The sequence below is a fragment of the Anticarsia gemmatalis genome, chromosome 6 (genome assembly GCF_050436995.1).
Source record: "Anticarsia gemmatalis isolate Benzon Research Colony breed Stoneville strain chromosome 6, ilAntGemm2 primary, whole genome shotgun sequence".
Taxonomy (NCBI): Eukaryota; Metazoa; Arthropoda; class Insecta; order Lepidoptera; family Erebidae; genus Anticarsia; species Anticarsia gemmatalis.
The window spans coordinates 6,697,424-6,712,425 of record NC_134750.1 but is presented as its reverse complement, the minus strand read 5'-3'; the positions used below and the strand labels follow the sequence as shown (position 1 = coordinate 6,712,425).

The window sequence follows — 15,002 nt, the reverse complement described above, 5'->3', positions numbered from 1 at the left end:
ATAGAATTCTCTAATATGATCTGACCCATAGAACTTGGGCTTAGATAAACTCACTTTAATTACCTCTCTGTAAGATCGTTTGATAATCGCACAAACCTGCCCTGTGTAGCTACAGGGCCGGCCGATCCTATGAGTTGTCCGTTAATTGTGTATGTAAATGTATGTATAGATGGGTAGCAATATGCGGATGTGCTTTTTATAATTTATATTTGTTTGTAATGCATATACTGTTATATTATTTACGTTTACATGAGCTTATTCGCACATACCAGCCGTGTCCAGCGAAACAGTAATCGGGAAACCAGAAAAGTCAAAAGGTACATGGCAATTAAGGAAAACCATTCAAGTTGATTCTTATAAAAAAAGGGTAATAAAAATATAGTTCATCATCATTTCATTTATTTGCTCAACTTACTGACAATTTCGAAAATCACAGTTATTTTTGACATTTGTAATATTCAATTACATGATAACAGCTGTCAGCTGTGGTAAATGGGAAGTGGGTATAAAATGGTATTAAATATTATTATTTATTGGCCGCGGTATATTACATATCTCTATTGAGTAATTATTACAATAGGTACTTATGGGTAGGTCCATCATTGTACAAACGTGAAAGGAAAACAGTTTTCTTACAAAATCTGCTAAGTTGTCATTGAAAATGAAAAAATAATTATAATAATACTAATAAATAACATTTATCAACTTGTAATTTAGAATCATACAAATTTTAGAAGACAATGGGGATGAGCAAAATGAAGGGCGACTCTCGGAGTCGACTCGGACATGACACGTACGTAAGTAATGTAGATTCGATCAAGCGAAACCAACAACAATAATACATTTACAATTTAAATTATTCCAGTGATCTACATATGAAACAAAACAAAAGCGTTTGTGTATTTAAACCTATGGAAATATGATAGAAAAATCACAATATGTCATTGGAATAACATCCTACAGATACAATTAAAAAAAATAATGGTGTCACCTGTGATACCACTTAAGGGTTAGTACTTAGAAATATTTTAATGGTGGGATCGTAGCTCATCTATATACAATACCAACAATTTCAATAGACTTATACAATCACTCGAGTCCCCTACAGCGTCTACATGTTACAAAGATTTGTACACAATTGTTTCACTTCATCGGTCGCACCTCGCACACATACAACAATTTTGTACAAAACTATGATACACACATAACTTTATTGCATTCAATTACCACGCTACTTCAAAATATGTTCAAAAGGCCTACTTTAAATGTCTAACATTAATGTTTGTAATTTCTATGGGAACACGAAACACCAAGATTCCAATTTAAATATTTTGTAATGTGGCATAATCAGTACAAATTATTATAATTCATTATGTATTCTGTACATCACTATAGGTATAATCATTTACGATTAACGCCGTTAGTCAGCCAATGAACGTCACAATCGATAATCATAACGATAGAATTTATATGACATGGATAGTCGTCTCAGACAAGAGCTTCATATTCGATACACAGTAATAATTTACATTAAACATAGCTGCAAGAGAACGTTCACAAAAACGACATACATAAAATATTAACCCGAAGCCTACATCCAAAACTACATCAACGCGCAAAAAGCGTCCAGCTCCGTGACGTACACATTAAAAGTAATCATTAAAAGCGGTACACTAAAAGACCGCGAGAGACAAAAAAACATTAGGATCGAATATCGTCCTGAGATCAATCATAGTGAAACATAGAATCCACAACTAACGATACGAACGCGCGCTCCTGCGCCGGGCGCGGGTCTTTGGTATGGAGGCGGCGGGCGGCGCCGGGCCGCTCTAGGCCTGCTTCACGCGCTTGCGCGGCGGCCCGATGGGCGGGATCTGCTGCTGCTGCGTGGCCAGCGCGCGGAACGCCTCGGCGATCAGGTGCGGGTGCGACGAGATCATGTTCTTCCAGCCCGCCGTGTCCATCACGTCCGTCGCGTGACTCCTGCAACACGGCAAACACACACATAAGTACGTGCCGATAAGCGCATATCCAAGTCTCAACGAAAACCATTTCTTAAATTTTATAATATCAATTAGTCAGCAAATTAATATAAAAAATCGTAACGCAAGTGTGTTTGACCGCAATTAATTTTAACTGTGCCAATACCGTGTAGAACTTTAATAAATGATACTTACGTATTAATGAAATCGATAGTCTGCGCTTTGAGCTGATCGGCAGAGTGTAGGTCCGCTAGTATGAGCGTGTCTGCCGCCGTCTCCACAGATAAACTTAAACACAGCGCCTCTTCACACATTACTTTTAGTCGCTCTAACGCGTACTGAAACAGAAAACAATTACTTGTTAGTATATTTTGAATTCGTGTATAAAAATATGTACTTATGATCTTAATATATTCTTTTCTGTAAATAAATGCCAATATACTACAAGCGTTGCTACACAAAAGTACTCTATCCTACTCTTTAGCATATCTAGACTAAACATAAAATCAGGAACTTTATACGTTTTATTACTTTGAATCAATAGCTCTACTTTAAGTAAGTTAATAGTACGTAAGTTACAACGATATTCAATCTTTCAATTTCAATTCAAATCATGAATCTTTAATTCATCGTGATGGTATTTCACCACTTCTTTCATTTATCGTGTGTCATAATGTATAAAAGTTACTCATTGGTTTAGGTAACGTACCTTATCGGCGGCTGCTAATAAATCATCGGCCATTTTGTCTAGATTGGGCGCTCGCCCCGTGTATATGAAACGTAGCATTTCTCTTAAAACTTCGTGGTCCACGTCTGTGATGTCCACTCGATTTCTTTTCCTCTCTTCCATTTCGTGTTCAAACATTGCCGCGAATACAGGACTCCGCGCTGTAAAAACAAAAATAATATTGTTAATTCATTGTGAATTTATTTTCATTCAATCAAACACAGTAACAATAGAATAAAAATTGGATTTTCCTTTTTAGTTTAACTTGTTACTATGACATTCAGTCATCAGTGTAATATTTTAAATCCCATAATCATGCAATAAAAAATGAAATAATATGTTTTAATTTCATGAAATAGTAGTAAATAGCATATACATTTGCTATATTGTACTCGTAAGGTAAGTAATATACATAGTATCTATCGTACATAGTATTGAACATAGACTATAGTCAACAATTAAATAAACATATGCGGCGAGATAATGACTATAGTTATTATTTTATTTAAATCTATTATTCTATGTAAGGAAAATAACAATATAGGTAGAGTTTACTAGAATCTACGTATTATTTTTCTGTTATTAACATTACTATATGATATTGTAGTCAAGCAAAGGAAAAACCAGCGGGAATTCCATTTGACTCCTACTGTGTAACCATAGTGTTATCATAAGCAACCTACATAAAGTTTAACGTAATATTCTAATCTGGTGATCTGGATTCAAACAATACGTTAAAATATAAATTACTAATAACATGGTTTTCCCTATGTGTTTATTAACATGATTATTTGTGAATATTTTAGGCATTGACGCATTTCATACACGACCTTGTTTACAGAAGTATGAAACACATAAATATATAATAATAAACCACTAACTAACCACCATAATAATAAATGTACTTATGTATCATTTCAAATGAAAAGTATATAACGGCGCAGTTTGAATTTAAATTTATCCTTAAGGATATAATTACTTGTACACGGATTTTCAATTCCTGGTGTTTTAGAAACATTGTATAAAAAAGAAAAACAACGAAATCTCATAATAAAGCTGCTACAGGTAATTCTATAAATTGTTGCCCTTTCGTTCACTTTTTTAAAATATTTTCTATTAAAATGTAATAGAATATATCGTATATTTACCTGCTAAAATGGCTTTATGTGCTTGGAATTCCCTTCCTCCGACCGCTAACGTGACATCAGAAAACCTTTCATTGTCGAACAAGGCACCCAGGTCGTCTGATAACCGGCACTCTGGTACTTTGAACTGTACCACGTTGCTCTGACCACTGATGTTGATACTGTCCGCCACTACTGACACTTCACAGAATATCGTTAGCTTGTCTTCTGGAAGCAGACCGTTCGCTTCGTCTAACAGGAAGTCTCTGGAATTAGACAAAGAAAAATGTTAATATCATGTAAGGATTTGGCAGAAAGTTTGACTAGTAGGCTATGAGGCATAATCGCTCAAAGATAAAAAAAAACGTATAATCTAATCGCTTAGCACCGTTTTTTTTGTAAATAAATACGATGTGTACATTGGCCTACAGAAAGTTCACAGAATTCATCACCTTGAAGGGCCGTATGGTAAATACACAGGTGTGCATAATAAAGTAAAATAGTCCAAACAATAAGCAGATGTGTGTAGTTTCATTATGTGTCACACTAGGTCGAAATTACGTCAAAGCGTAAAACACATCACGCGTTTTTACCGTTATTTTTGCAATAACACTTTAGTAAAACGAACTTCCCATATAGCAAAAATTAGTCACATCAGTAGTGATTGAGAGCATGTGAGTTATTCACAGTTTTGGGTATCTGAGTGCGGTCATGAGCACCACATTTGTATGACTCGTTTAGGCCGAATTTAATCAACTTTTTATTCATATGCGTGTGCGACATTTACGCAGACCTAGATAGTGAGATACAATTTTAATATGAAATGCTAACTACAGCAAAAACAGCCGCTAGAACTTTAGCATCAATAGTCAATTATAGCTTCACTTAATAAGTTAAACGGAACTTGTGCCTATATTTCTGTAGATAATTAATAGTTGTGTAAAATTTATTCACAGAAACATAAAATGTAACATAAATATAAAACTATAAGACACATTTAGCCGACCAGCAACGTACCAAAAATCGCTCACACCAGGGTCACAACGAAAATATAGTTTCTAAAATTGACCTCTAGCTGGTAGCTGGAATGGAACCACAACCTTCGTTATGATCGATATAATTCTGAAAATCCTATTACATTTAACTTGATATCAAGTGAAAATATAAAAACATTGGCTGAAATGATTCTTATTACGATAAACCCTTCTCTGGTTATCAAGCTTGTTTTTTACGCCATCGTAAAAACGCTCCGAGAGTCGGTTAAGTACGACAAGTAAGCTTTAGTTGTGGTATTCGCACACCGCAATGGTAGATTTAGTCCGTAGCCAGTCGTTAAAGGCCCGCTCCCTGTCTATTAACCGAGTAGGGCTGCCAACCCCACGGTTCGCCATGTACACGTACGGCTATTATTGCAGTCAACGTTTTTGTATAAGTCTGGGGTTTTAAACCACCATCAGGTATGAATTCGTGAATTTTCGATATCTTAGTCGAATTAATGCTATGAAATGTTATTTCATTTCCTGTCATGATTGCACAGATTCCATAAAGTACATTTCTGCATTACGGCTGCCGTTTTTTAGTTGAGATTTCTAAAAGCTTTATCATGCCTATAATGAGTCTAACAATAAAGACAGATAGTTCTTAATTTTGTTAGCGAGACAGCCCTACAAAAATGAGGTCCCCTTTTGAAAATAATGAATTCCCTCTACAATTGTAGGCAATGATACAATCATTGTTATTAACTAATTATTACATTACAGCTTTTATGAATATCACAAATACCTTGACCCGAAAAGGTTTTCCGTACAATTGTATCAGTTCGTTATTTTTAACAAAACATACGGCCATAAACATGTTTGTTACATTATAATTACAATATTACATCATTAAGTACAATTCCAATATTTAGGATAAATCAATAATATTTGAAGTACCTACTCGCAAGCACTATGCTATTATAATTATTTATCATCATGGAAAAGTGTAGTCTGTGGTTACTATCTATGTATATTTTTTATATTCTCACCTAACATAGTAAAATTCAGTAAACAAAATCGGGGACAGAATTGTGGGTGCAGGTCGAAACACATCCAGTGCGTGATTTACAAAGGGGTTGATTTACGTTCCGTCCAATGACGTTAGACCCTTGACACCACATAACAGTTCTGCGTAACAGCTGTTGCTTAAACCATTATACGTGTACTGCGAGAGACCAACGTAATGTGGCGTTTATAGCCCTCGCACAAGAAACCCACAGATTATCAGTACTAGGGAATAAAATTATTTGAAACTTCGCCGTTAAATAGGGTCCGCCCCCACTTTGTCGAATTGTGTCCCCAGAATGCACATTGTAGAAATTGTGCTATTTGACTTTCAACAATCAAATACCCTTAAGCTTATGTGATGGTCTTTAGAATAGTAGTAAATTTAGTATAAATGAACTGTAACAGTTTGAGCGTCTAGTTATCTAATAATGTTGCAACTTACCTTCTGATGAATTTTTTGAATCCCCAATCCTTTCCTTGGACAAATCTGTATGCTCTCTGTGATTCCATTGCCTTTGTTTCTTCCCGTTTCGCGTTTAATATTGAGAACTTGAATTTCGCACGCACTTCTGATTTATTACACGACACTAATAATAAGTATAACGATAAATAGTCTTTGCTCTCTTCATCGAGTCCTTTAGGATTAACGCGGAGACACCACTTTAACTTGTCACTAGCACCTGCTGAGAAAGTCGATGATTTTAACACTTCACCCATTTCTTCTCTACAAAAACTAAAATTGTTTATTGTCCACATGTAACTGAACTTAACCACTTTGACCTGAAACAAAACAAATTGAGACATTACTAAATATTCAAACGAATCGCAAATATGCGTTCAAATATAAAATAACGATATTGTATTGCTTGAGGAAACTATACTATTCTATACTAAATGTGCCGATATATTTAAATAACCAATTCAATAAAAAGATTATGCAAGTAGCAAATTATAGAGTCCAAAAATATACATAAATACATGTATTTCTATTCAAGTGTATTAATATTTGTCTGCAGAAATGTAGAGTACCTACCTATATTAAAACGTTCTACTTTTTTGTGGTGAGCAATTTTAAAAAAGATTTTGCCATTTTGGCAGAATTTAATTGTACTAATAAACTAAGGATAAAGGTTGGTGTTGTAACTCATAGAGCAGATGTACAATTGTTAAGAATGGAAAAGTATAAATCAGCGAGTAAAGCGGACGCTTTCACAAGGTGTCCTCGTGCGGACGGGTAACGCGACCTCTCCAGAACAATAAATCTTCCACGGGACGGATGCTGAACTATTCACTTCGTTACGAGTCCTTTGTACTTGTCTCTAATTGCCTTGCCGACAGCCACCAACGCAAACAAACAGTTTGTCTTGACATTAGTTAAACGACTTATTTGTTTCAAATAAAACGTATTAAACAAATTCAAAAACACTCATTATTCCGTCTATACTACAAGGTTAGGGTGTCATTTGTTATCTTTTTTGGAGCAGTTCATGGTGCTGGCTTTGACCGCCTTGATCTTGAGGTCGGGCGTAATGCCTATACATTATGTATGGAGAGTGTAGACGTATTATAAACGTTGAGTCGTCGCGGCGGCATCGCTACGCAGATTATAATTCATTCACAATAATATAATTAGCATGGTGCGAGTTGGTGGAACGTGATCGGCAGCGCGCCGGGGGCCCTGAGCCTCGCCGGGGTGGACACTTGGACTGGCGACTGAGGAGGAATAGGCGTAGCGACATCGCGGGCGCAACCTGGCCGCCGCTGGTCGTTGCCCTCGACCGTTGCTTGGCTTGCGGTGCTGCTGGGGTCTTCGCCCGGTCGCCGACCCGAACCAAGGCCGCCCGCATCATCCCCGCGCATTCGCGGACACACAGATAACATCCGTTTGCAGATTCCATAAAAGCCTTATATGAACGCTATTATAACCACGCAAGATTTATAATCCTATTCTAGATCGCATCTGAGCCGCCAGAAACATGTTTTGTTTTATAAAAGTACGTGACTGAGTGAACACACGTTAAAAACAGTATTTCATGTTTCAAAACTGCCATGAATGATAGAGACCCTACTGTTCATAATGTTGCGTTTTAATTATTAATGTTATGCAAAATACTATATTGTATGCAACTATGCACACATACCTGATGTCTATTTTATTTTTGTGTATTTTACCAACCAATAACAAAACAATTTAAAATGTGCAACACATTAATTGTTAGTCAACTGGCACCGTGTGTTTGACTTCAAAGAGAACATTAATTGTGGCGATAACATGCGAGGTTTATTGTTGACGCGTTTCCAAGTAATGAAGAGCGTGGTTATCTCGCTGCGGCACGTGTAGTAAAGGCCGTCGCCGAAGCTGGCACGTGTTCAGCTAAGCCACGCTTTACAATACGACGCGGAAACGCAATTGTCTCTTCTTCAATAAGAGCCATTATTAAAATACACGTAAATATCACGTTTACCTTACCGACATCTATTTAATGGCGACGCCGTTATATAACGGTTAATATACATAAATTGCGATCAACAACAGATTCCTAAAGATTAGACCTGAGACAGATCTTAATAAGTGTAGGTACGTGTCGCAGTCTGTGAGCGAGCAAAAACTACCGTTACTGCCAACTAAATAGAATTTTGGACAAAAAGCATCAAAAAAGGTAATACCAGATCGAAGTGTCTATGTCGTCCAACGGTCGCTCCAATTATTTGAGCAATGACCATTCGTCAGGAAAAAAATATTTGCGATAACGAGAAACACACACGTCAGGAAAAAATAAGAAAATCTCTATCTGACAACTACAGGTTCTCTTATCGTTAGCTGGTGTACCGTTACTAATACCTTTCATTGACGACCGAATGGAGTTGAACGTTATTAGGTAACATGAGAGTCACACACTGTAATATGATGTGCAATGTACGTGTTTTAAGATTTTATCAAGAAATAAGCTGACGTAGTTTCGAAATAGGCTTTCTAATATCGTTAAAATGTCGATACCACGTAGATATATTGTGCAAACAGCAATGTTACAATATCATCGTACACATGATGGTTCGCAACGTGACGCACGAGTCACCTCTACAGTTTGAGCATCGAGCACGCTCGTTCGTCGCTTCCTAGTTGGTTTAAATATGTATATGTTAGCATAATCTGCATGTGCGCGCAACAATTTCAAGTTCACCGATAACGGCCTCGGTAAACAATTATTATCGCTTATTCGTACCTCCTCAACAGATGACTTGTACAGCTAGTTGCCACTTGTTGTTTTGTGAGCGTTAACGACTACTTATTTATATTTAACTACGTGTTTGTGTCTACTCACGATAACTACTGTTAACACACAACTTAATACTCACGCTACTCACAAGTACACAACGAGTACGTATGTATGTACATTTAAATTGTATTTTGACGCTATAAAGCAATCAATCAAGATCCATTTTCGTAATCAATTTTCAGAGATCATTTACACGGATGACGGAGTAGACGTAAGAAAAACTATTTGATAAAATTGCATATCAGTAGAACAACGCATATTTAATTTTCAAAGGTATTTCAGTTTTAATACGACACATTCTCCTTTGTCAATCTAGTACATTAGTAACTATGGAACGATTTGTTGTTTAGTTTTCTACTCTTTTAATCCCTTTTGTGGCTGTCAAGAATTAAAGGTAGGTACAACATGTTAAGATGTAGATCATAAAATTTTGTTATATCCTTGTGTCAGTAATTCAGTCAGAATCCTTGAGTATAATATCTAATCTTAGTTACTGAAACTTAGTATAAATAAGAATGTGTTTATCACCTGTGTAAAGCACCAGTTTTCTGCGACGGGTGTGTTCCCGTCGTGCAACGGGCTGGGCACGCGGCTCACCGCCATCCCGCCGGCGCCGTTCGAAGAGACGCGCGCCGACTGTGGAGCGGGCGCGCCGCCGCCCGACCCTCCACCGCCGCACTCGCTGCCCGACCCAAGCCTGGACCAATGGAAAGAACAACTTGAGAACAGTCTAACAACCCATTTAATATGTTTTTGGGCATGTGGAACTCCTCTTTAGTGACTGTAATCAGTCAAGCACTTAAAATGAACTGGGTTAAACCTGAAATTTTGAACGGCATTTGAAAGTAAGAAAAGAACAAGTTTTCTAACAAAACGGAGTATTTAGAGCTAATCCATAATTTTGACCTTACAAAACATTAACGTCGCGTCGATATGTAACCAAATGTTTAATTAGTACAGTCATTTATGGGATCGTCGACTCCAGAGAATCAGAGATGTACACAATGCTAATAAATAAATATGTACTCAGTAAATATGAAGACAGAGTATGATGACCGACTTAGTTTAGGTCGAAAACCTACATAATTATTAAATAAACGACTAAAATATATTGAGTATAAATAAGTGTTATTTTTATAAAAATAGGTCAAAATTATAATCTCGACCCAATATCGGTTTCAAAGTTATCAAATAGTGATGTAATCGCAAAGAATGGACTTAATAGCAAAAAACTGAACCAGGCAAATGTCAACCGGGACATGTATCAATGATGTCACCTCAGTGTACTCGTACTTTATGATTGTAGCTATAAGTCTATTTCTCGGTGATTTAAATTTGATTTCAATAGTTTCTGATGCGTATGTGTACATATTAGAAACTATTAGATACACATACGTGCTCTTTGTAGATAATTATATTATGGCATGGTGGTAAACAAGGCTTACGTAACTTAGCGCACCTTAAAGAGGCGGCGATTAATATTGATGAGGCATTTATTCGCTTGCCTCAGGATTGTTCCTAAGTGATTCTACTCTACCCAGTGATTTATATGTTTCTTAAGCAGGAAGAAAAGTGCTTTTAACTTTTGATGTCAAATCAAAGCACGTGGAAGACTGGGTAGCCACAGCTAGTACCTTACATTACAAAATGAATGGTCAGTTCAGTTATAGGCTGTTACAAACTCTAGAATTTATAAGTTAGATAAGAGTACAGACTTAAATTGTAGTTTATGATGATTTATATTGCAACAGGTAATACCGCGATGAATCGATTAAGTTGCTACACAATCTCTGTCTAAAGTGTTATGCTGTTCTAATAAAAATACTAACACGGATAAAACGTAAAGTTTTAGGTACACATGTGTAGATAGCCAAATGTAATAAATACGATACGCTAACGAGTGACCTAGTGGCCGATAAGCAATACCTGCAACTTCTCATGGAATTGAATGCAAGGCGAAAATGTAGCAACGTCGTAATACGCCAATCAACGATCGTAGTTTCGTTTCCCAAATCTGGGACGCGAACACAATACATTATATTCACTTTATACATGTACGATCAGTACGTGCGCACCGAGGACGGTTGTTCGTGAACAATGACGACTCGGCGAAAGAAGAGTTACACGTAAGTATCTTTCGGCTTTTAGGTTTCGGTGCCGTCAAAATGTCGAGAGTATCTCGAAGTGGGACACTTACAATGCGCGAGATTTGACCGTCCTGCGAGACTTTCACGAACTGTATTTCGATTACCAAATACGCGTTAGAATCTGTGTCAGTTTCATCACCGCACTGCATCCGTTCACAGTCCGCGTGCGGTCGCTTTTTGTGAAGGTATAATCGTATCGCGCCAGCTAACTGGATACTTATTTGGTTACCTCTACGCATAAGTTTCAATTAGGGGGATGCTAGGAAAACTATCTGTTGTACATAATATTAATGTACAACGAATAGTTTTCCATCTGTTAGCATCTGCTAGATGCAATGTTAAAGCATCGAGAGTGAGTTTTGTTTCCGATTTCATCCCCACTTTTTTTACGGCACGTATTTGTTGGTTAATAGACTGTGGGTGTACAATAGCTTCTGCCTCTTTGTCGGTGACCCTTGTCGGTGGATTACGGGTGTAACAGTTAACAATTGTGTTATGCTTGATGGTTTATTCAAACCGTGCTATTTTTACTGATTATTGTTTTAAAATATAGAATCATAATTGACTTTACTGTCGGTTGCCATAAGTTCACTGGAACGAATTTAATACTGGAGAATCTGTTCAATCTGTCCACTTTACTGTATAAAGCTCAATACACAAAGGCAAACTTGACCGATTTTATAGGGCGAAGGAAAACAAATTACTTATAGATTGTGTTTAACTGCCCCACTATTCATCCGGAGTTTATCGTAAGGCGGTCGGTACGTGTAGACAATGTTATTGGTGAACACATTTCAGTGAATACCGCTTACTGATAGTAGAATGCTCTGGACTTCTCATGAACTCGACACACTCGAGCCATTGTAAGATGTGTAACCGGATTAGTTGTTATCAGACCAGTTAACTGGAATATTGGAGAATGCTGACACACGCTAGATATTTCACCACACCTATTTATGACTAATGCCACCTGGATGTAACTATAATTGAAAATAAAGTGAAACAGGGCAGAACCTACATAGGAATTGCTGGAATAAAATGGACAGTACTGGTCTGCATTCGAGCAATGAAATTAAGTATGTCAAACATAAAAAAGTGTCACAGCACTAAATAAAAGTAGGCTAAGTGAATTAATCGACACGACCCAGAAACTGCGACTGCGGAGAGGCGAGTCTTTAGTGATGTGATGTTGAAGAAGACTAATATTTTCAACACCTCATAAATTTTACAGTTTATGTATTTACGCTAGTAACAGGAATGCGATTTAAACACGTCATATCTGAGGACATGAAAAACATTTGTGTGGTCAAAATACAACAAGATAGAATGGTTGTTTAATGAAATATTTTACAACATGACAACTGGTAGGTGGATTATAAGTTTTCATATTGTTGGGTCGTAGATAAGATATCGTACGCGCAACGATCACTCCGAGGTCGATCAACAATTTGCCACTGTGGCAAATGGAGCGGCCCGACCGACCTACATTCAGCTTCAGTAAACCGCTCCTATGACGATTAACAATAGGTGAATCATCATATCAACTCATCTATTACTTTTGGCCTACATAAAATGTGCTGTAATTACCAAATTGTATCGTGACACATTTTGTGTAAGACGAGTAGGGTCTCGTTGATTGGTAACATATTGATGTAAAGGTTGCGGTGCGGCCGGATGGCCCTTGCGGTAGACCACCCACCGGTAGGACCACCTTGCGACACGACCAAAAAACTATTATGTATTGTAAACGATAGCAGTCTGTCAAGTTCAAACTCATTTTTAGAATCCTCCATTAGCATTAAGTATACAGGTACAAAGCTAAACCAATTTTCTTAATTAACAGGGTTATTGTTTGAAAATAAATAAGTTATTAACTTTAATTTTAAGGATAACATTACGTACTAATTCATCTAAGTGTTTTATTTAAAGTACATTATTACGCTTTTAATTTCAACGTACCTAAGTAATCTTAATGTGAAATGAAGAAGTCAACAACCCGTGAAATGTTGAGCAATCTACGTAGTACGTATCATCGGTCTCCCGTGGTCTTATTATAGATGTCACCCGACCTGCTCGCATCCTCTTCTATATTTAAGTCCTCTCGGCGTCGTTTCACTACATCATTGGGATCGGTTGGTAAATCTCAAGCCGTAAGTAGGTGCTATAAAAACCGGGGACGGGACTCTGTCACATTTAGGTGACAGACTTATGCCTTCGCGGTGCGGATCCTCACATTTACGCCGACATCTGTTGCGTCACCATGGCCGATTTCACTTTTAGTACAAATCAGGAAGAGAGCTGTACGTGTATGTCATTATCTGAATATTTCCAATTTGGTACGGCTTCGTGAAAGCTTTTATTACCATAACAAAGAGCCGTTTCAATAATTGCGCAGTTAGCACATCGTTTTACACACTTATATTAATGCATTTTATATTAATCATGTTTTATTTTGTTGAGGAATTGAGTCTAATTTAGCGTAAACTAGTTTATATAAAATTAACTCGTCATTGGTTTTATTATAGCCACCTACTTATTTAGTACACACAATTTAAGTCGTGGTTTTCCGCGCCACATAATACATAAACATTATTATTACAATTAGTTACATGTCCTATAAACATTAAACCCTGAAAAGGTTTACAATACAGCAGTACAACCATAAATTTGCAATCAATAATAATAATGGCGGACACTGAGACAATGGAATCGGAATAAGGACGATAGAACAATGAATGTACTGATACGCGTATGAGTGGTTTTATTTTTCAAACGGTGGTTCGCTGATGCAGCGGGCGAGCCAAGGGGGGAGTAACCAAGTGAGCAATGCCCTCTTAACGATGACTGCGTGTTGTGACTCAGACGCCCTGAGGACGACCCGACATTATAGGGTCCTCGACTGGGATCTGAAGGACGATTTGTTTACCGAGAACACACGGTCCTACGATATCGGCCTCATTGGTGCAAACATTTTTTTAAATGTTTCACGGATAACAATAAAACAACACTTAACAATACAAAACTCAGTATTTGCAATATTTGTACTTAGCTTGCACGTTAAAGGTATATGTACACAAGCTACATAAGGTTAGTTATGAGAACAATTTATGCTAGTTATTTAAAACGATTACAGGAAAAATACTTGACGATCTAATTTATAAAAGTCACGTTCTCTATAAGAATGTTTCACAACGAGTACACACAATAGTTTATGCTGCATCGGTATAATCCGTTAAGGGAAATATTCATGCAGTTTGCTGGCGTATATTTATTTTGTACCAGTTGCTCTCAGTATTATTGCGTTTCTACGTGTGACTGAAGATGGTTTAAGTGGATGCGAGGTCACCACGTCTTCTACACAATGCGACTAAGCGATTCTCTGTTCTGTGGACATTTTAATAATAGAGGTATTGTATCATGTCCGGTGGTGACGCAACAACTACAGATGTCGAGGTTACCTATGCGATACAGACACCGCACTGTTTTAAATGTCTAAAAAACCTAATTTTGGTAGCACCGGTTCGGTGAATAAATTTATTGTTGAGCAACGGCTGACAATGGAAATGCATGCTTTGTCCACGTTTACACAGCCCTACATTCGTAAAACTGTTATTCGTCAGGAATATTTAAAGGTAACACAATACGATTGTATTAAACTTGCTCTAAATAACCGCTGGGTAAACTGCGGTCATCGCATCG

The 15,002-nt window shown here is 37.1% G+C and overlaps 1 protein-coding gene across 4 annotated transcripts in view; it reads right to left on the bottom strand.

The window, feature by feature from the left end:
• Positions 1 to 382: 382 nt before the first annotated feature.
• rdx (BTB/POZ and MATH domain-containing protein rdx) overlaps positions 383 to 15,002 on the bottom strand; it is a 53,044-nt gene continuing 38,424 nt past the window's right edge. For all 4 annotated transcript variants that reach the window (XM_076115472.1, XM_076115473.1, XM_076115469.1 and 1 more), the window contains 6 exons: positions 9,685 to 9,853; positions 6,321 to 6,658; positions 3,858 to 4,099; positions 2,692 to 2,870; positions 2,178 to 2,320; positions 383 to 1,983 (listed from right to left, as the gene is read on the bottom strand). In XM_076115472.1, coding sequence (XP_075971587.1) covers positions 1,830 to 1,983; positions 2,178 to 2,320; positions 2,692 to 2,870; positions 3,858 to 4,099; positions 6,321 to 6,658; positions 9,685 to 9,759 — 1,131 coding nt within the window. In that variant the 5' untranslated portion in view covers positions 9,760 to 9,853 and the 3' untranslated portion in view covers positions 383 to 1,829. The remainder of the gene's footprint in view (positions 1,984 to 2,177; positions 2,321 to 2,691; positions 2,871 to 3,857; positions 4,100 to 6,320; positions 6,659 to 9,684; positions 9,854 to 15,002) is intronic.